Source organism: Odocoileus virginianus, chromosome 23 (genome assembly GCF_023699985.2).
Source record: "Odocoileus virginianus isolate 20LAN1187 ecotype Illinois chromosome 23, Ovbor_1.2, whole genome shotgun sequence".
NCBI lineage: Eukaryota > Metazoa > Chordata > Mammalia > Artiodactyla > Cervidae > Odocoileus > Odocoileus virginianus.
In genome coordinates, this window is record NC_069696.1 from 5,635,780 (window position 1) to 5,657,271 (window position 21,492).

General features: G+C 52.0%; 1 protein-coding gene across 14 annotated transcripts in view; it reads left to right on the top strand.

The window, feature by feature from the left end:
* The window catches only part of CACNA1C (calcium voltage-gated channel subunit alpha1 C), a 388,445-nt gene that overhangs the window by 303,257 nt on the left and 63,696 nt on the right, over positions 1-21,492 (top strand). For all 14 annotated transcript variants that reach the window (XM_070453275.1, XM_070453261.1, XM_070453272.1 and 11 more), the window contains exons 12-18: positions 6,814-6,974; positions 7,787-8,012; positions 15,661-15,868; positions 16,749-16,869; positions 18,159-18,273; positions 18,993-19,113; positions 19,442-19,511. In XM_070453275.1, the coding sequence (XP_070309376.1) occupies positions 6,814-6,974; positions 7,787-8,012; positions 15,661-15,868; positions 16,749-16,869; positions 18,159-18,273; positions 18,993-19,113; positions 19,442-19,511 (1,022 nt within the window). The remainder of the gene's footprint in view (positions 1-6,813; positions 6,975-7,786; positions 8,013-15,660; positions 15,869-16,748; positions 16,870-18,158; positions 18,274-18,992; positions 19,114-19,441; positions 19,512-21,492) is intronic.

The window sequence follows — 21,492 nt, forward strand, 5'->3', positions numbered from 1 at the left end:
TCCACTGGGGCTGGAAAACACAGGCTTTGTCTCCTTCCACTTCCTCTCAAGCTGAGACCTCCTTTACATAAAAAGCCTGAAGTCAAGTCTCCCTAAAATAGATCCCTGGTGGTTCAGACGGTAAAGCATCTGCCTGCAATGTGGGAGACCCGGGTTCGATCCCTGAACCAGGAAGATCCCCTGGAGAAGGAAATGGCAACCCATCCCAGTACTCTTGCCTGGAAAATTCCGTGGATGGAGGAGCCTGGTGGGCTACAGTCCATGGGGTCGCAAAGAGTTGGACACAACTGAGCAATTTCACTTTCACTTTCACCCCAGGCCCAGGTCCTGTCACAGGAGAGAGCTTGAGAATGTAGCAAATTCTTTCTCTCCGTAATACTCAGATCTCACTGCTTCTCCAGCATCTGGAGGGGCAGTGGGTATCTCTTGGGGAGGGACAGATGGGCTGTCCTGCCCTGGAGGGGTGGCAGGTATCTCTTGGGGAGGGATGGATGGGTTGTCCTGCCCCAGAACAGCATTAGGCTTGACACAGACTCAAAGTGAAGTTCTGTTTCCCAGTCAAAGCTCAAAAAGCACTTTGTGTTCTGACAGTTCCAAAGCCTCCATGCAGGGAGATGGCCCAGGAGACAGAGGGTGTTCTGTGTCCAGTGCTCTAGGGTGTAGGTCATGCTCCTGGAGAAGAGTGGGCACCGGGGCCCCACACAGACTCTGCCTGGCTTTGAGACAAGGCTCACCTGCTTGTCCTGGATGCCCCTCTAGGAAGGGCTCCTTCCCCAGCAGTTACAACTGAAGATGCAGCAGAAATACAGGGAGAAGGCTCTATATTCATCCCCAAAGACTTATTCACAGTCGGTTGACACCATCAGGAAATCCATGTTCAGAAGAGGGTATTATGGCCAAGGGGCACAGGGCCACGTGGCTCATGCGTGGCCAAGTGACTCATGCGTGGCAGAGTCTGGACCATGCCCGGGACCTGGGCAACACCCTGTGATGAGGTCCTGCCTAGGGTTCCAAAACTGTTTCTTCTTGGCTGTGTCCGGGATCAGGGGAAGGGTCCACAGCACAGCTACTGAGCAGAAACACAATGCCAGTCACTTCCGCCCTTTCTAAAACTCTCTAGCAGCCACGTTAAAAAGTGAAAAGGAGCAGGTGAAATTAATCATAATACATTTTTATTTAAGCCAATGCATCTAAAACATCATTTCAAGATGTAATTAATACTTTAAATTAATGATATATTAATTTATATTAATTTTACTACTAAATCTTCGAAGTCCAGTGTGCCCTTTACACTGACTGCACATCCTATTTGGACTGGCCACATATGGCCAATTGCTCCTACACCAGATATTGTGACCCTACAGGGTCAGATGGCAGCTACCTCATCTACATCTTACAGTCTGCTACTGGGTCTGTTGAGGGAATAACAAAGCTGACAGTGGACTGAAAATGCCACCAAATCACCAAGGTCGACCCTGAGCGGCCTCTGTGGAGCAGACATGGGAAAACTGCATCCTCACAGCCTCTGTCTGACTATGGCAACTGAAATGGAGTAGGAGATGCAGGAGAAATACAATAACAAAGGGGAAGAAGGGGAGAGAATTTCCACAACTCAGAAGTAACCTCCTAAACAGGGAAAAGCCTGTTTTACTCCAGTAGAGAATCTAAAATATGAGTTAAAAAAAAAATTCTCGATCATTTTCTCAGTTTAACAATGACACATAGTAGAATCTGACCTACAAATGTCCTGTTCTACTTGCAAGACAAAGATACAAAATCACAGGATTTTTAAAAGAAATATTAGAGCAGAGGTCTTAGGGAAATTCTGGCAAATTAATGTACTTACAATATTTGGGCAATATTAGAGTATTTTCTTGGTAAGCTAAGTCGCTTCTTTGAGGAATTAGTTATAATAAGGAATTTTGTGACATTTGGGGCTCAGAATAGGACTTCAGCAGTTATGGAACAAAATGTTCTGAGGTCTTCTCAGTTTGAAGGGATTAGCCAGGCAATGTGCTAGGGTTGGATCTGGGAGACGTGGGGGTCAGAGGGGAACCCCTCTGGGTCTGAGGTGAACCCCTCAGAGTCTGATGTTTGGAAACCTGTCCCATTTTCAGAGAAATGTGCCCACAAGTTCCCCCTTACCTCTGCCATCCCCTCAGCAACAAGGCACATGCCCAAATTTGCCCATCCTGATAGCCTGTTTTTAGGTTACTTTTGTATAAAACAATTAAATGTAGGGGTTTTCTGGGTTGCTTGTTCTCCACTCTTGTCTCTGGAAAGAGCCCCAAGTGTCCACCATTTGGTGTCTCCTGTTCTAGATGCTTGTCCAGAATTCTGTGCCAGGCAGATTCTTCCAGGAGCACCACCCCCTCTCCTCCTGACCCCAGCCCTGGGGTCTTAAGCCTTGTCCACACAGGCAGTGAGCAAGTCTGTGCACAGCTTGTCTGCTGCCCTACCTGCCTGCCCACCCAGTGTTCCTGCTGTGGGGTGTGGGGGGCAGGGGAGCTACGGATCCATCACAAAGGGCAGGACTCCGCCCCTCAATCTCAGGACCTTGCGATCTCTATCGTGATCTCATCTCGATCTCGGTCTCGGTGGAGAGGCAGGAACCACACGTTAAACATACTGACTTACAGGAAAGGGGCATCGTGTCCTCTGTGGAACCTGGCTGGCTGCCCACGGCAGGCTGGGAGGCCCTCCCCTGAGGCACCTACTAAGCCCGCCTGGCACCCAGCTCCCTTGGGGTCCGTCAACCACGTGAGCTTCCTGTCTGTGTGTTAACTGCTGAATATGTAGAGCCCAACTGGGATAGATGCTTAACAAATGCCTCTTGAGTGTGTAGCCAAGTGAGTGACATAGACAGTGTGTCTGGAGCTCCAAGGCTGGGACACCTAGAAAAGTGCATCATGGAGAAGGTGGGCCCCCCATCAAGCCCTGAAGCAAGGTGGGACCCCAGAAAGGAGGCTTGGTAGGGGGACAACCATGTCAAGCAGAGTTGTCTGGTGGGACCACGGATGGATGGGTGAGAAGATATAAGAGAGGATACGACAAAGTCCACCATGCCCTCTGGGTCTGCGTCCAGAAAGTTCCACTTCTAGAGGAAATGACTTTGCCAGGGAGCTGAGGGAACGTGAATAGCAGGTGAATTCCTCCTCCTTGCTTTATCATTTAATCTCTATATTCTCTGTGCGCATGTAAACACACAAATAAACTTACACGTTCTAATAAACTATTACGTTTATTATACAGTAGGAAGCGTTGCCAGGAAACCAGTTGTCAAGCAAAGCTATATTTTGAAGAGTGGGAGGTGTGTAATTATCTTTAAATACTTTCTCTGGGTAGTAATTACTCCACCCCCACCCCAGCCCAAGCCCACATGGCTCTCCTGAGTGGCTGTCACGCGAGCACACGATTCCACAGGCGCCACCCTGACCGTCAGTCACAGTGGCTACCGGGGATCCACCAGAGCATCTCCAGACCCCCAGGACAGGCCCCCAGCACGTGGCACCTGTATCCACCAGTCCCAGACTTGGGAACAGAACTTAGTCAAGCTTTCATCAGCATGAGACAGAGGTTGAGTTAGTTCCTCCAAACCCCAGAAGAAAGCAGCCACAATTCCATTAGCCTCTGAATCAGTTATGGGTGATTTCTGTAAATGAGATTGCCTCTATTCAAAACACATTCTTTGCAACTACAGTGTAAACTATTGACCACTTTAAAAATACACAAAGTGAGAGTTAAGTTGTACTGGGGACAAAGTGAGGACTATAGCCTGGGAGACAGCATCTCAGCTAGCTCTGAGAACTGCTCCAAAGAGTCAGGGGGAAGGTCAGTATATACATGATTTTGGTGAGGGTGGAGTTCATACAATCAAGCACACATTTTTTGCAGGTTTCTGCTAGTCATCTGTAGGTCACTGCTAGTCACGAGGAGCAGGCATCACCATGAAGGATTTTAGTGTTTTTCTAGCTATAAGGAGATGTAAGACGTGGGCTCATAAAACCATCTCCTGAGAATATCCAACTCTCTCACGACCAGTCCTGCCAGCTTTTTCCAGAGCACAAAGGGCCTCATTTCTGCTCTCCACAGAGAACTCTTTGCAGGGGTGCTGAAGGTCAGCAGCTGCAGTAGCACATGATTTAATCTTTGCAGAGGTAGATGGCAAGTGCCTGTGGCAAGGGTCCGTTTGTGTGTCGTTCATGCATGCGTGCTCAGTCAGTCATGTCTGACTCTTTGCAATCCCATGGACTGCAGCCCGCCATGGGATTTCCCAGGCAAGAATACTGGAAATACTGCCATTTCCTTCTTCAGGGGATCTTCCCGACCCAGGGGTTGAACTCATATCTCCTGTGTCTCTTGCATTGGCATGCAGTCTCTTTACCACTGAGCCACCTTGACACTACTTAAGATTAGACATGAGTTTGTCTTGAAAACTTGTTTTTCAGGGGGAAAAAATGTCTCCCAACTTTGTCTATAGTATTACCCACCTCAGTCACAGGAGACAAGTGGAGTCTCACCCTGGCCAGAGAAGGTGCCTCAGCACTGCAGTCCAGCACCCAGAGGCCGCCCCTCACCCCGACTAGCGGCCACCCCATCTCCTTGTCCCTCTTCACCCCACCCCTGCTCTTCCCTGACAGTACGTCTAGGGGAACGGAAAGCCCACAGCACACTGGGAACCATCATTTTCTGACCTCCGGGCATTTCTTCTCCATGTGGTGACCCTCCCCCAGTAGCAGCCTTCGTCCCTGCCAAGGCTTGGTGCTCCCTGGAGGTGGCGTCCCTGCCCCCCAGGTGATGGAGGGCGGGGTCAGGTCAGAACCCTTCCCTCCCTTCCCTGCTCTGCAGGCCACAAGCCAGGTTCTCCTGCAGCTCCCGGGCAGCCAGGCCTCCTTGGATGTGCCCCCCTTCCTAGTCTCAGAACAGATTCCAGCAGAGGCGTGGCAGTAGGATTTCCCACGGACTGTAGCCACAGAAATAACAGAGTAGAAACACAGACAAAGTCAAGCTCTCCCGAAGGCCGTCCAGGGTGGGTGGAGGGTCCTAACAGCAGAGTCTGGACAATGGAGACCTAGGACATTGTGTAGATATGAGTGCAGTGCCCCCTTTCTGTCCACAAGTAGGGACTGTGTCCTCAGCCGCCAGTGGGTGTTCCTGCAGACACGACCTGCAAGTTCCTCCAGGCCTGCCTCTGCAGGGGACCCACGCTGGTGACTGGGCCTATGCCCCCCCACCCTTTCTCTCTCCCCTGCATTCAAGGCCAGGGTCAAAGGCCTGCTAACCTGCCTCCAAAATCGGCCAGCTCATTGTCGTCTTTGCATGAGTGAAGCTGTGGCCTTCCTCATCTCTATCCCAACAGCCTGCTGAGCATCCCTACCCTGAGCTGACCCTTGACCGCATGGCTGTTTCGTTGGCTGTTTGGTTTCTAGACCCAGATCCCCTCTCAAGGCAGGGCCCCACAGTCTCCCCTGCACTCCCTTCCCTTCCCTCCTCGCACGGTGTGGGCATTTGTTAAATGTTTGGCCGACAAAATTACCAAATATAGCTGCATATTTTCTCAGTATTGAGGATGAAATTGGGGACAAGCTATAAACCCATCCACCAAAGTTATAAAATGCGAGTGTTTCCTTGGGATCTTCCAGCTCCATGGTTGTCATCTGTGGTTACATAAGAGAACCACCCGGAATCTTAACAAACAGCAATGGTATTTGGGTGTGCTGTGTCACTTCAGTCGTGTCTGACTCTGCAGCCCCACAAACTATAGCCCACCGGGTTCCTCTGTCCATGGGATTTCCCAGGCAAGAATACTGGAGTGAGTTGCCATCTCCTCTTCCAGGGGATCTTCCCGACCTAGAGATCAAACCCAAGCCTCTTGCGTCTTCTGCATTGGTAGGCGGATTCTTTACCACTAACACCACCTGGGAAGCCCAACAGTATCTGGGGGGTATTTAAAACTACCCCCAGACAATCAGATTTAACTGGTTTGGAGTTGGAGCCTGAATACTGGTGGATTTTTGTTATTAAGTTTCCCCATATGATTCAATGCACAGCCAGGTTTGATGAAAGTCTCTAACCAGAGGCCACGGGGGTCAGTGTCCCATGGCCAATGGATGAGCTTTCAGGACTTCATGAGTGCCATGAACTCATGTTAGATATGGGGGTTCTGCCCATTGTCCTGAACAGAGCCCTCCATGAAGGCAAGAAGCTCTGTTGCCAACTCTTCCCAGCCCCATAGACAAGGCAGCTAGGCAAGGGCTGGGCCCCTGGGCAGGGGGTGGTGGGCGGGTAACACCACTGACTCTGTCCCCAGCCAGTATCAGTCTAGGCACCCAAACTCAAGGACCCTTGGCTTTCTTCTGAAAATCAGGACAATGCCTTCTCTGCAGAGTTGTTTAAAGACTCAGAAAAGGCATGAGAAGTGCCTGATATGGAACCAGGCAGACGTGGGGTTCACTAGTGATAGCCATTACTAGTCCTAGTGCTATCATCACTACTAGTTATACTTGCAGCTCTATTTCAAGTGATGCCATTGTTATGAAAATAGGATACCTCCCTTCAGCATCAGGCGAGACCCTCACACAAGGCTGACCTTGCATGGGGTCACAGACGAGGGGGCCATGGTCCCAGAGGAGCAGGACACCCTTCCCCCACCCCCCACCGAGGCCACACTGCCAGCCACGAGCCGGTGACTGAGGTGGGATGCTGGTCCCTCGGCCCTTGGTGAGGCTGGGCCAGCTCAGGGGAGGGAGGTGTCCAGCGCAGGACCTGAACTCACAGCTGCCCCCTCCCGTCCCCCTCCTCTGCCCCTTCCAGCCGCTACTGGCGCAGGTGGAATCGGTTCTGCAGAAGGAAGTGCCGCGCAGCCGTGAAGTCCAGCATCTTCTACTGGCTGGTCATCTTCCTGGTTTTCCTCAACACTCTCACCATCGCCTCTGAGCACTACAACCAGCCCCACTGGCTCACGGAAGTCCAAGGTGAGAGGCCGCCAGCCCTCCTGTTACTCAGGCTGATGGGGCTCTCTCCTGGGGGTGGGCAAGGGGAGCAGGACCAGGGACGAGGGGGCAGTGGGTCACCCTGGCCACACCAGAGCCTGGCAGCTCACCAGCCAGTAAAACACACCAATTCACTATACGTAGACGGGACCCACCAGGCCAGCAATGCTGTCTACCTGTCCCGGCAGTCACCACTGGGTCCAGGAGACCACGTCAGGGACAGTGGCTTGTTTGACTCTGTCAGATCCTTAACTGCCCACCCATCGCCCCCAGTGGATTGCCACAGCCCAGCCTCCAGGTGTGCTGGCCCGCACCTGCGAGGGGCAGTGAGCACAAAGCCAGGGAGAGGACGAGGGTGGCCTGGGCCCAGGGACCTGTCCTCCATGGCTGTCAGTCCCACCACCCCTCGCTGGGGTACTAACCCGAGGGCCAGGCAGACCCAGCCTGGACCCCGAGGTGTCTCCCGGAACCTGGGTGGGCCCATCTCCTCCCAGTGACGAGGGCAGACAAGGACCCCGGCTCCTGCTCTTGGCTTGTGGGTCTGAGCAGACAGGTAGCAGCCCCTCAAACCTCACTTCTTGTGTCTGGAAAATGGGCATGACAGCAGCTGGGCTGCCTGGAGAGCTGCTGTGCGGTGGGGGACTCAGGGGGTAGGGGGTTGTCGCTGGATGTCTGCCGAGGTTGTAACTAGATGAGTCGCAGAGCGAGGGCCATGTATGGGACCCAGCATGGGGTGTCCCTGCAGGGACCCCCCACCCTCACCTCCTCTGCCCCGCCCTGTGCGGCCCCTGCAGACACGGCCAACAAGGCGCTGCTGGCCCTGTTCACGGCGGAGATGCTGCTGAAGATGTACAGCCTGGGCCTGCAGGCCTACTTCGTGTCGCTCTTCAACCGCTTCGACTGTTTCATTGTGTGCGGCGGCATCCTAGAGACCATCCTGGTGGAGACCAAGATCATGTCACCCCTGGGCATCTCCGTGCTGCGCTGCGTGCGCCTCCTGCGGATATTTAAGATCACAAGGTGCGTGCCGCCCTCCTCTCCCCTCCTCTTTTCTTCCAAGGAGCAAGCGTCTTTTAATTTCGCCACTGCCGTCACCCTCCACAGTGATTTTGGAGCCCAAGAAAATGAAGTCTGTCACTGTTTCCACTTTTCCCCCATCTATTTGCCATGAAGTGATGGGACCGGATGCCATGATCTTAGTTTTTCAATGTGTAAGGATTCCAGTTTCTCTACTTTCTAAACTCTCTTGTCCATTTCCAGAGACAGGACTTAAAGGATTTTTGAGTGACTCTGCTTGCTCCTCCTGGGGTTTGCCCAAAACTATTTTTAATGTGGCATTTCAGGTGCCTTTTAAGTAATTCTCAAAACCCCACCTGCTTGGGGTTTTGTCTTTGGTTTGGGGTTTTGTTTTGTTTTTTTTTAATTCCTGTAGAAAAGAATTCTTGCTCCCAGGTATTGTCACAGCATCTTAGTGTTCATTCTATTTTTATCAACAATTTATCTATTTCTAATCTGAAACTACTGCCAAGAAACCATTTTAAATCTGTCTTTATCCTCAAGCTTCCCAAACCCGGTCCACAGGAATTTTCAGATCCCCAAAACGTCTGTGAACAGAACAATTTCATCATCTAATTAGAAGTTCCTTTGGTAAAGGTCATTGTCTTCCTGTTTTTCAGTCTCCAAACCCTCTGGGGGCTTCTGGGAGACGCCAGAGAGACTAGCTGTGGGGGATCCCATGCCCACTTCTGAACCTCGTCCCCAATATGTTCCAGAGACCAGAATGTGCCTAAAATAGGGTCTGGGAGTGTGCCTGGAGGTCCCCTGAGAAAGGTCAGCCTGGCTCTCCCTCAAACAAGTCTGTTTCTCCCTCTTCTTTGAAAATCTCTTGGAGATGCTATTTTTAACAGTGTTTTCTGGACCAGTGATTGTGATTCTCAAACCAAGTTGTCCTCCTCAAAGGAGCTCATTAAGGATCTCCCCAAACCTAGAGATTTTGACCAGAAACCCCCAGGGTGTTCTAAGCCATGGCTCTGATAACCTCACTTTGAGACACTCTGGCCTGATTTTCTGCAGCCATCCTTTGTCCTCTTTCTGGTCTAAAATTATGAACCTTCGTGTATAACTGGAAATCGTGATCTTTTCTTGGCATTCACTTCTCTAGACTGTATCCCCGACCCCATTAAGATGGTACTTCTGATGGCTCTCAACTGAGAAAACTCATAATGATGAAGATCTAACATGAATCCAGCCAAATTTTTAAATTGATTTTTCCCTTCTTCTTCCATTTTTAAAAATTTATCTATTTTTAATTGAAGGATAATTACTTTATAATATTGTATTGGTTTCTGCCATACATCACCATGAATCAGCCATAGGTATACATATGTCCCCTCCCTCTTAAACCTCCCTCCCACCTCCCACCCCATCCCACCCCACTGGGTTGTTAGAGAGCCCCGGTTTGAGTTCCCTGAGTCATACAGAAAATTCCCATTGGCTCTCTAATTTTACGTACATAATGTAGACGTTTCCATGTTACTCTCTCCATTCGTCCCACCCTCTCCTTCCCCCACTGTGTCCACAGTCTGTTCTCTAGTCTGTGTCCCTGTTGCTGCCCTGCACATGGGTTCCTCAATGCCGTTTTATAGATTCCATATATATGTGTTGATACACGATATTTGTCTTTCTGACTTACTTCACTCTGTATGATAGGCTCTAGGTTCAACCATCTCATTAGAACTAACTCAAAAGTGTTCCTTTTTATGGCTTATATTGCACTGTGTATAAATGTACCACAGTTTCTTTATCCATTCATCTGTTGATGGACATCTAGGTTGCTTCTTTGTCCTAACTATTGTAAATAGACCTGCAATGAACATTGGAGTGCATGTGTCTTTTTCAATTTTGATTTCCTCAGGGTTTACACCTAGCAGTGGGATTGCTGGGTTGTACGATAGTTTTACTCTTAAGGAATAGTTTTTTTTTAAGGAATCTCATACTGTCTTCCATAGTGGCTACATCAGTTTACATTCCCACCGACAGTACAGGAGGGTTCCCTTTTTTCCACACCCTCTCTAGCATTATTATTTGTAGATTTTTTTTGGTGATGGCCATTCTGAGCAGTATGAAGTGATATCTCATTGTAGCTTCAATTTGCAATTCTCTAATAATGAGCGATGCTGAGTGTCTTTCTTGTGTTTATCAGTCATCTGAATGTCTTCTTTGAAGAAATGCCCATTTAGGTTTTTTGCCCACTTTTTGATTAGTTTGTTTGTTTTTCTGGTATGAGTTGTATGAGCTGCTTATATATTTTGGAAATTAATCCTTTTTCAGTTGTTTCATTTAATGTTATTTTCTCCCATTCTGAGGGTTGTCTTTTCACCTGCATTATCTTTGAGTGAATGACAAGGGCCTTCCAGCCACAGGAGGTTTGAGGTCCTTTCTCCTGCTTCGGGGCTCTATGGGGTTCTAAGTGTTGCCTGGTTTTAATATCTAGTTTGTCTGCTGTTTGTCAGCCTGACATTCACTCTGTGGGAAGGAAGAGGAGCTTTGGTTTGATTAGATCTGGATGTGATTCCCATTTACTAATTGCATCTCATTTTTTAAACACTTGATCTTTAAGTGCACCACCATCCCTCCAGCCATTGCCATTTTCCCTTTGAAGCCCTGAATCCTTCCCTTGCTCCTGAAACTCCCTCCCCAGGCCCTGAGAGGTGAGACCAGGCTGACTCAGCACTGACAGCCCCACTGGTGAATCCTGACCACAGGGGCCCCACAGCCCGAAGTTCAAACCCTCCAGTCTCTGAGCTCTCGGTTTCCTGTCAGTCTGGCCGTGAGCCACAGATCACCCTCCTCTGCCATCTCCCAGCCCCGACTCTTCCCAGGGACCCAGGGAGGCTCTGCGCTCGCTGCGGGCCCCTGCTATAAGGGTGACTTTGACATCCACCCACTTCCCAGGCTGGGGGCCTATGAGCCGGCCATCAGTGAGGAAGGTGCTGGTTTTCTGGGATTAAAGAGACAGGAGAGGATGACGCTCCGCTCCCTGCCTCACCCCGACACAACCACAGGGCCGGCCGGGGGACTCAGAGGCTCATGGAGCACCTCCCCAGTCCCACGGTCCAGGCAGGCTGCCCTGCCAGTGTGACCAGGCCATGGGCCCATACGGGTCTGGCCCCTGTGTGGCCGAGGCCTCTGAAGCAAACAGGGACGACCAGGCCTTTGAGTTTGTTATCCAGGTGGGTTTGACTGTAGAGTCTCGGCCCCCAGATGAAGTGCAGGATGGGGAACAGAAGAAACTAAACCAGCAGTTTCCACCCCAGGCCCAGGCCATCCCAGATCCTGACTGCCACGGTCTGGAATCCTATTTGCTGCCTCCTGGCCCAGCAAATGCCGGGTTCAGCCTCAGCGTCCCTCTAGGCTCTGGTGAGTCTTAGGGAACCAGGGTTCGACTCCTGCTGAGTTGGCCCTTGGGCACTGCATCCCCAAGACTCTATTTTATAACTGGAGGTTTCTCCCTTTTAACCCCCTCTCCCAATTCGCCCACCTCCCCCCACACATGTCTGGGAACCACAGTCTGTTCTCCTGACACGTACCAGTGTGAGCGTGGTCTGGCCGTGGAAGGTCAGGAGCCTCAGACCTTATGTTATGGAGGAATCCATGGGGAGACGTCTGGGCCATGAACACCTGCTCCCTCGGTGATGGTCTTACCTGAATCACTGATGAGCTCGCTCATTCATTCATTCATTCCTATTCTCCTCTCTCCTTCCTTTAACATCAGTGGATCAGATGTTTTCGGTGTGCTGTGATTTATTGCTGTCCTAGGAGCACTGGCTGTGATACATTTATGAATCCTCACCTGGGCCTCGGGGTGGCAGCTGGAGGGGGCGGGGGGGGCAGGGCAGGTGAGATGCTGGCCTGGGTGGCAGGTGCCAGGAGCTGCTGAGGGGGTGAGGAGGCCTGAAGGGCGACCCTGGGCCAGAGACACAGCTGTGCTTTACTGTGATAGGATGGGCCATGGGGGCCCCGTCACACCAGCATGTTGTGCAGAGAACCACCACCCCATCGACTGAGACGACTGGGTGCCCCTGGGCACACGAGGAGCAGGAGAAGAGGGTTCTCCCTTCTGGCCAGAGGCTCTGCCCACCCTTTCAGCCCCTCCAGGCCTCCTCCACCACACATTCCCAGATCAGCTCCTGGCCCATGACAGGTGATACAGCCTGCTCTCCCTCACAGCCTCCGCTCCCCACAGCCACGTCCCTGATCCGCTCCCCAGCCAGCCCTCCTCCCCAACCCAGTGACTTTCTCTCTCGGGTCTGGGGCCTGCTAGGCTGGCGCCCCTGGGTCCCTGGCCAGCCTACAGCTCTGAGTCTCAGTGCTCAGTCTATCAGGCTAGCCTGGATAGACTAGCCTAAGTCTATTCCCCTCATGTCCATGGGCCTCCAGAAAACTAAGGCACTAATGTTTATAGTCATTGTCTTACCCAGAATATTCTGTGCGGTTTAGGGGTTCTGTGACCTTAACCCACATTACCTTAACCTCCCCTCCCCACCACCGGCTGATACAGCTGGGTATTCTTGTTACAAACATGCTCCAGAGTTCTGGTTCCTAAACACCGCCTTGCTGCCAGGCACTGGTCCTCTCACATCAATGGTCTCATGGTTCCAGGTGATGCTTGGGAATCGGCATTTAGAAAGTGGTGCCTCCTCAGCACGTCCCTCCAGGCTGCTTTGGGAACTTTAAATGTAAGCAGAGCGGGTGTTCTAGCTCATAAAGATTGTCTGACTCCCTCGCTTCAAGCAGAACAGTCAGTACAGCCTCTAGCTGACCATGAGCCCATCACACATGCAGGGCTGGCCAGAAATCACCTGAGGACAGAGACAGAGCAGGTGGAAGGAAAGCCTCTGCCCTCACGGACTCAAGCCTATTTGGTGAGACAGATGAGGAAGACGTGTGAGCATTTTGAGAGCAAGTGCAAATAACTGTACATTGTTGTTGTTGTTTAGTTGCCTAGTCGTATCTGACTCTCTGTGATCCCATGGACTGTAGCCCGCCGGGCTCCTCTGTCCATGGGATGCTCCAGGCAAGAATACTGGGGTGGGTTGCCATTTCCTTCACCAGAAATGTATCTTACCATTCTGCAAACAGAGGGCATGTGGCTGGCAGGCAGAGCAGAGTGGAGAAAAGCTGTCTGAAGGAGAAAGGGGCAAGAGAGACTCCAGGTTGGGGAGAAGGTCATGTTTACGTGCAAACTGCTGGCCCATCTGCTTCTGTCACTTAATACAGAGCCACTCCATGGAGAGAGGGGTCCGGCCGGGGTGCAGCTGCCAGGCTGCAGTGGGGGTGGCTTGCATGTCACTGTCTTGAGCAACAGAAACATTTCCCTGTCTGTCTCAGTGATAAACTGGGAATATCTTAAGTGCAGGAGATTGAGGTTGTGACCTGGAAGGTGGCCGGGCGGGGGTAGCGCTGGGAGATACGAGAGGCTGTGTCCTGGCACGTGCCCAGCTGGAGGCCGTGTCCCTTTGCTGCACCTGAACCAACCCTGTCCCAGGTCTCTGAGCCCTTCCAACCATTTGTGTCCCACCCCCTTTTCCAGGAGAGGGTTTTCCCCTCCCCATCCATCCTCACGATGAAGGGCATCTGTGTTTACAGCCAGCCACAGGCTGGAGGGGTGCAGGAGGGATGGGGTGGGGTGGGGTGGTCGCAACTCAGGGTTTCTGAAGCTTGGCTGTTTACCAGAATCCTCTAGGATCCTTGTGAAAAGCAGGTTTCTGGGCCCCAACCACAGATACTGAATCATAACCTCTAGAAGACAGGTTTTTTAAAGAACCAACTCTTTGAATAGGGTGAAGCTGGGAAACCGCAATAAGCCATGCACCCTCTCTTATCCATGAGCCACCCTGCCCACCCTCACCTGAAGGGGACCCCACTCATGCCTGGGCTTGATGGAAGGCTATATTCTGGAAAAAGAAAAATTTTAATTGTGTCTTTTTGTCTCAAGATCAGTAGTGATAACAATAATTACTAACCTTTATCACCTGTGTGCCAGGCACTATACTGAGCTATTTTTTTTTTTCGAGCTGGAATTTATTTTTTTTCTAGTTTAATTGAGAAATAATTGACATATGTCAGTGTCTCGGTTTAAGGTATACAGTGTGATGATCTGTTTTACATATATTGTAAAATGATAGGTTTAGTTAACATCTACCATCTCATAGAGATATAGTGTATTCAATAAAAAGAAAAAAAAATCCTTATGTTGAGAACTCCTAGGATTTACTCTGACAGCTTTCATATACAGCAGTGTTGGCTACAGTCATTGTGTTGTACTTTACATGCCTAGCATCTATTTATCTATAACTAAATAAATGCTAGGAATTTGAAACTGGAAGTTGGTACCTTTTGGCCAGCTTCATCCAATTCCACCTCCCACTACCACCTTGCCTCCGGTAACCACAAATCTGATCTCTTTTTCTGTGAGTTTCGTGAGGGGTCTTGTTTGGTTTTGTTTTTGTATTTTCTAGATTCCACATATAAATGCGATCGTATGGTATTTGTGTTTCTCTGTCTGACTCCCTTCACTTAGCATAATACCTTCAAGGTTCATCTGCGTTGTTGCAAATAGCAACATTTCCTTCTTCTTTATGGCTAAGTGATATCCCATTGTAGATAATGTATACCGCATTTTCTTTATCCATTTATCCGTTCATGGACACTTAGGTTGTCTCTGCATCTTGGCTATTGTGAATAATGTTGCAATGGACATATCGTTTGGATATATTCCCAGAAGCAGAATTGCTGGGTCGTGTGGTAGTTCTATTTTTAATTTTCTTGAGAAAGCTTCATTTTGTTTTTCACAGTGGCTGCACCAGTTTACATTATTCCCACCAACAGTGCACAAGCGTTCCCTTTTCTCCATGTTTTCGACAACACTTGTCTCTTGTCTTTTTGATGATAGGCATTCTAAAGGGGTGAGGTGATACCTTGTGGTTTTGATTTGCATTTCCCTAATGATTAGTGATGGTGAGCATCTTTTAACATATCTGTTAGCAATCTGGATGTCTTCTTTGCAGAAAAGTCTATTTAGGCCTTCTGTTCATTTTATCGTTGGATTATTTGGGATGTTCTTTGTTTTTTACTGTTGAGTTGTATACATTCTTCATATATGTTGAAGAATATGTCTTCATATCTTAATCTTTTATCAGATATATGGTTTGCAAATATTTTTTTCCCATTTTGTAGGTTTTTTCACTTTGCAGAGAATTAACTGTCAGAAGTTTTTAGTTTGATGTTGTCTCACTTGTTTATTTTTTTATTTTGTTGCCTGAGGGCTGAGCTTTTAAAAAATCATTATCATATGTAATCCTCCCAATAACACAATGAAGTGCAAGCTGTCATTGCCCCTATTTCTTCAGCTGGGGAGAAGACAGGAAAGAAAGGAGGTTGAGCAACTTGCCCAAAGGCATGTGCAGAGCTGGGTCAGAACCAGGCTGCTGAGCCTGGGCCCTGAACTGAGTCACTCACACTCCAGTTGTGAGCTGGCCCGCCCAGTCCCACCACCACGCTGCCACAAGGGAAGGGCAAAGAGCAGGGAGCTGCAGTTGGTCTCAAAGCCCCTGGCGGGTGTGGCAGGTGGAGGAAGGTGAGGACGCTAATGCCCCTTCGTCCGCAGATACTGGAACTCCCTGAGCAACCTGGTGGCGTCCCTGCTGAACTCAGTTCGCTCCATCGCCTCGCTGCTGCTGCTGCTCTTCCTCTTCATCATCATCTTCTCCCTCCTGGGGATGCAGCTCTTCGGGGGGAAGTTCAACTTTGATGAGATGCAGACCCGGAGGAGCACCTTTGACAACTTCCCGCAGTCCCTCCTCACCGTGTTTCAGGTATGGACCCTTCTCTGCCGGATCATGGCCGGGGTGGGGAGGGGCGCAGGAAGCAGGTGCTTGGGGATGGGGGGAGCAGAGAAGAAGGGGCTTCCCACTCCCACGGGACAGCCAAAGCCAGACCAGGTCGGTCACGGGAGCCCAGGAGAGTCTTAAGCTCCCACCCCCAAGCCCCACGGAATTCCACTGTCTGATGGACCCCTGGGGAAAAAAAAAAAAGAGATCCAACTCAGTGGCTTAAAAATCTGTTTCTTAGCCGTGGAAACCTTTATTCAAATATATTCTACATGAAAGCCCAAAATATCCACAAAAGAGGGCAGGCGGCTCTTGCTGGAGAGGAAAGAGGAGGGGAGGTTGCCCCCAGGAAAATACGACCACCATCAAATTTGTGACTTTCGTAGATCTGTTGGCTTGGGGCCAAGTTCAAGTAGCACCGAAGTTTAAAAGGAGATCGGTTTACAGATTAAATTGAACGATAACATGGATGTTGCCAAAATCTTATAGATGGTACCCAAAGTCCTCATGTTTGGGGAAGCCTGGGGGACCACGTGGCTCCTCAGTGGACATGGTCACCTTGATGCCTTAGCCCTAGGGTGGCCTCACAGTGGCCGCCGAGCACTGGGCCTGGGCTGTAGGAGGTGTTTATCCCAGGAAGTGCTTACAGTCGATCAATCATTTGTGCCGGTGGCCACGCACTCAAAGGAGAGGGCTGGACCTGCAGGATCACAGCTCAGAGCCCCGGGAGGAGATCGGGTGGCAGGAGACAGGGAGAGAAGAGAGGTATCAGAGGTTTCTATATGGCAGGGGGCCGGGCAGGGGAGCTTCGGGCTTGCTGTTGGTCTAACGCTGTGTCCCTCATTGGTGGGACTATGTCATTCAGATCCTGACCGGGGAGGACTGGAATTCGGTGATGTATGATGGGATCATGGCTTATGGCGGCCCCTCTTTTCCAGGGATGTTAGTCTGTATTTACTTCATCATCCTCTTCATCTGTGGAAATTGTATCCTTTGCGCCTGCCTCCCCCACCCCCTGTTGCCCTCCTAACTTGTAGCTCAATGCCAGTAGGTTCGACCAGTGGGTCCTGACCAGGGGGGACCCAGGGCCACCCTTCCCCAGAGAAGGAAAAGGCACGTGTCCAGCCCAGACCACCTTAGTGGTGCAGGCAAGTCGGGATGGAAACCTGGAGCCGGGCCCAGGGGAGATGTGAGTCCATCCCCCTGAGCTGCCGAGGTCCAGGTGGGCAGTGCCCACTGGTGTTGGCCTTGCAGCTGCCCACTCAGACCTCATCGTGAGGCATCTGCTGCCCTGGCCGGGGGCCCTGCTAAGGGAGGAAAAGCCTCACCCCGGAAGTGACCTTCACCTGTTGCCCTCCCTCTGAAGCTGCTCAGGGGGATGTTAGCCACAGGGAGATCAGACAGGCCACGGACAGGTTCCCAGGTCCCCCACTGCAGGCAGCGCCCCCCTGTTGTGTCCGCCGGGGTTCTGTGCAGAGAGGCTTGTAAAGTAGAATTATAGATGATCTGGACTCAGAGATCAGCTCTCAACCTCAGACACACCCAGGGCTGTCCACCTAGTGTCCTGGAAACAGGGTGGAAATGGCAGCACCTCTGACCTAGCGGGCTGAGCGAGGCTGAACTGGGTACCGCACACCCAGCCCCTGCCCTTGGGAGTGGGGCCCCTCAGCTCCCCATGTGAACCAGAGCCACCCGGGGCCTGGGGTGGAGGGGGGCCTGACCGGCGTTAACCTCTAGGCTGGACTGGCTCTGATCCGGTTCTCTGACCCATGGTACATGCATCTGAGTCGGGGGCGGGGGAGAAGAAACGGCAGACTCCGCTCAGTCAGAAGCCCGGCTGACCCTTCTGGGGCCTCTGTCTGAACAAGGTCATGGCGGGAGTGGGCAGGGTGAGCGGGCACCTCCTGGTGGTGGTAATGACCGCCCAGTGCCATGACCCGCTGGAGGCAGCGCTGTTTACAGTGTCACTTACAGGCAGTCGTCTCTGTGGGAAGCAGCATCGAAACCCAGAATTTAGAACAAGACTGGGCTCCCTGCCTTCCAACCCCAGACCCGGCCTGCAAGCCCCCCTGCTCCGGATCCCCCAGGAAACCCCAGGAAGCTAGGAGGGCGGTGCAGAGGGAGACGGGGGCTCAGCGGGCTTGGAACTCCTCCCCGTGGGGAACTCCTCCCCGTGGGGAACTCCGCCCCTGCACGTCCTGTTCTGGCCTGGCCCCTGTGCCCACCCACCACCCCAAGTCCAAGGGTCATTTTCTTTAAGAATGGACGCAAACAGATATCCTACTGAACGTGTTCTTGGCCATTGCTGTGGACAACCTGGCTGACGCCGAGAGCCTCACGTCTGCCCAGAAGGAGGAGGAAGAGGAGAAGGAGAGGAAGAAGCTGGCCAGGTAACTGCGAGGCCCCTGGGCCAAGCGCGGCCCGGCTCCCAGATGCTGCTCCCGGCAGTGCTCAGGAGAGGCTGGGCCTGCCCGGCTGTCCTTCTAGACGGGATTAGGTGGGGGCCCCTACAGTGAGCTGGGCCTCTCCCCTATTCCTGGACATCGCTCCAAGTGAGGAGCACCGTGAATTACATCCCTGGGGAGGTGTCGTGTTTCCCCACGGGTCCAGGAGTTGGGGGACTCTCTTTTGAGAAGAGGGTCATGACAGATGATGGGAGCAGAGGATGGGATGGGAGGGCAGCCAGTCGGAGGAGAACCTGGAAAGATGATGCCTCCTCACTGTTCTGTAGCTCATCTCTGCTGATGAACAGACAAGACAGGACCCCACGCCGTCCTCGTACATGTTCCGATGGACAGTCTGGGCCACACCTGTGCCGGATACTGAGCAGGCTCTCAGGAACCTTTGAATTAGACAGAGGCTAAGTTGGGGAGAAGTTGGGCATTCAGCTGAGTGCTAGACAGAGCAGAGCAGGGGCAGAGACCCGGGGAGGACAGAGCCAGGGGGAGGCCCAGTGCCCCAAGGATTGAGCCACACAGCAGGGCCCCCAGAAGACAGGTGGTCCCAGGCCCCAGCGGTCTGGACCCCAAGGGACCACAAAGGACCACAAGGGCAGCACCCTATTACTCTGGTCAACATCCCTTGCTCTTCTCTCCTGCTGACCCGCCAGGACCGCCAGCCCAGAGAAGAAGCAAGAGGTGGTAGAGAAGCCGGCCGTGGAGGAGACCAAGGAGGAGAAAATCGAGCTGAAATCCATCACAGCAGATGGAGAGTCCCCACCCCCCACCAAGGTACAGGCTGCTCTGCCCAGGAGCCGGGGTGGGGAGGGGGGTAGGGAGAAGGAGGGGGACAGCCGTGCTGGGTGGGCTGCTCTGCCCAGAAGCTAGACACCGAGGGGGAGGGGGACATAGAGGCCAGAGGAGGGGGACAGAGCCAGGGCGGGTGGACAGCATTGCTGGGTGGGCATGCAGAGGAGGAAGGCCAGCCTTCTGCTGGTGTTCTAAGGGTCATGTACAAAGGGACAGTTCAGCCTAGACTCGGGGGCAATTTCAAGCCTACTGGAGGCCTCTAAACCATGGATCTTATCTAACCGGACCCTCCTCTCCCTTGGCTGCCTAGATCAACATGGATGACCTCCAGCCCAACGAGAATGAGGACAAGAGTTCCTACCCCAACCAGGAAACCACAGGTACCAGCCCGCTGCCTGGCCTGGGGGAGGTGGTAGAGGAGAATGGGGGTGAACACCTGTCTCTAAAGCTGTGTATTGGTCCCAGTTTCCCCACAAGCAGGGGCCTCATTCAATCCCCCAACTCAGCTGTAGCATCACCGTTTATCCTCTGGGGGAAAACTTTGCTCAATTATTACTGTGATAATAATAACAGAAGACTGAACACATTGTGTTGGAGCAGTGCCTTTGGGCCTTTTGGAAGCTGGATTCCATATACATGTAAGGTTTATTATAGCCTATGTTGTAAAATCGCTATTAAGTTACATAACTTATTAGGATAACATATGTCGCAGCATCTTGCTTGGTTAATAATAATAGTAAATCCCGAATCTGTCCTGCCCGCTCCCGGGAGGGGGTGCTGAGCGCAGCAGGGCTCCGCTGCAGACGCCTGCTCACGGCTCTGCACAACGCTGTCGGGTCTCCCGCAACAAGAGCTTCCTGTCTGCGGTCTGATCCGCAAACAGGCAGGCGGGCCCCTGGAGAGGGTCTCTCGTCAGGAGCCCATCCACCCTCAGGAGCCAGTCCCCTGCATCAGGACACCACACCCTGCATGAGCCTGGCCTGCCCTCCTTCTGCCGAAAATTGTGGGTATCATCACCTGCGTCAAGCTCAAAGTCACAACAGACCATCATGGCGCTACGGGTCTCGCCGACACAGGTCCCCGCGCAGACTGGTCTGTGTGGGGGCATAGCTCCCTCAGAAGCTGGACTGTGCCCAGCCTCCTTTCTCCTGTCCCTCCACAGTCTGTCCTCTGGAAAAGAGGACTTGGCTTCCTGGGGCTCAGACAGAAAGGAGGGCGGAAAGGTGTCCCTGAGCCGGCATCCAGCCTTTTGAAGACTTTACAGCCCCTGGGGCAGAAACCGTTACAGAATTTCAAAGACACACCAGAAATAGCCACTGAATGCAGTAGGCGGGTCTTGTCTTGATCCTGAATGAGCAAATAAACTTTAAAATGATATTTTTGAGGCAGTCAGGGAAAACTGAATATGGGCAAGGAGCTAACTGATGTTAAGAAGGTTTTGTTCATCACGGGACCCCCTGCAGGAGGTGCCGGTTCCTAGTCCCCATGAAGCGACCACACTGCCCAGCAGGGGCCTGTCAGGCCTCCCCCCGAAGTTTAATCTCCAGAGTTCAAGGTCAGCGGAGCCCCCAGCTCTGTACACACCACATTTCAGAAACATCGCCTCACTCAGGAGGAAAGCTTTGTGCTGAGATGGGCTTTTATCTGCTTGATTCATGTATGCGTGTGAACACACAGATGTTCTTGAAGAGTCACGCAGGACTTAAAATTAATAACTGCACATGAGAAGGAAATGTGATGACCCCAAGGAACATGTAGCTCAGTCCAGATGCTGTGAGGGAGGCCTGGGCTGTTGCGGGGACTCTAGGAGGTGAGCAGTGAGGTAGCGGCTTCATGAAGCAGGGTGGTCCGCACTAGGTCTGCAGTTCCGGGAGTTGGAGAGGAAAGAAGTGACTTCTGGACCATTCAGTTGTCACAGATACAGAGCTGGATGAAACCAGGGAGACATCCACTCGTTGATTTAATCGCTGCTTATAAAGCACCTACAGTGTTCCTCGCCCTGGACAGGCACTGGGGGCTCAGCCATGGGGGCAGATAAGCTGCTGTTGCGGGGGGCCCACATTCAGCGGGAGGCAGACAAGAAGCAAGAAAGCAAACCAACCAGAAAGCTAATGTCAGGGAAATCATAAAACCATGCCCTGCCTTCAAGTTATGGATACAGCTGTCTGCGGAGAAGCCCGGGGAGGTCAGAGCAAGAGAAATGGAGGGGGTGGGACATGAGCAGGTGGGGCGGCCCCGAAGGCCACCCGCCCTTTCCCCTGGCCTGCAGCCAGCCAGCTGAGGACACCTGGCCATGCCCCCATCTCACCTGGTTGCCTCTCTGGTGTCTGACCACTAGGATGACCAGCCACCCCAATCTGC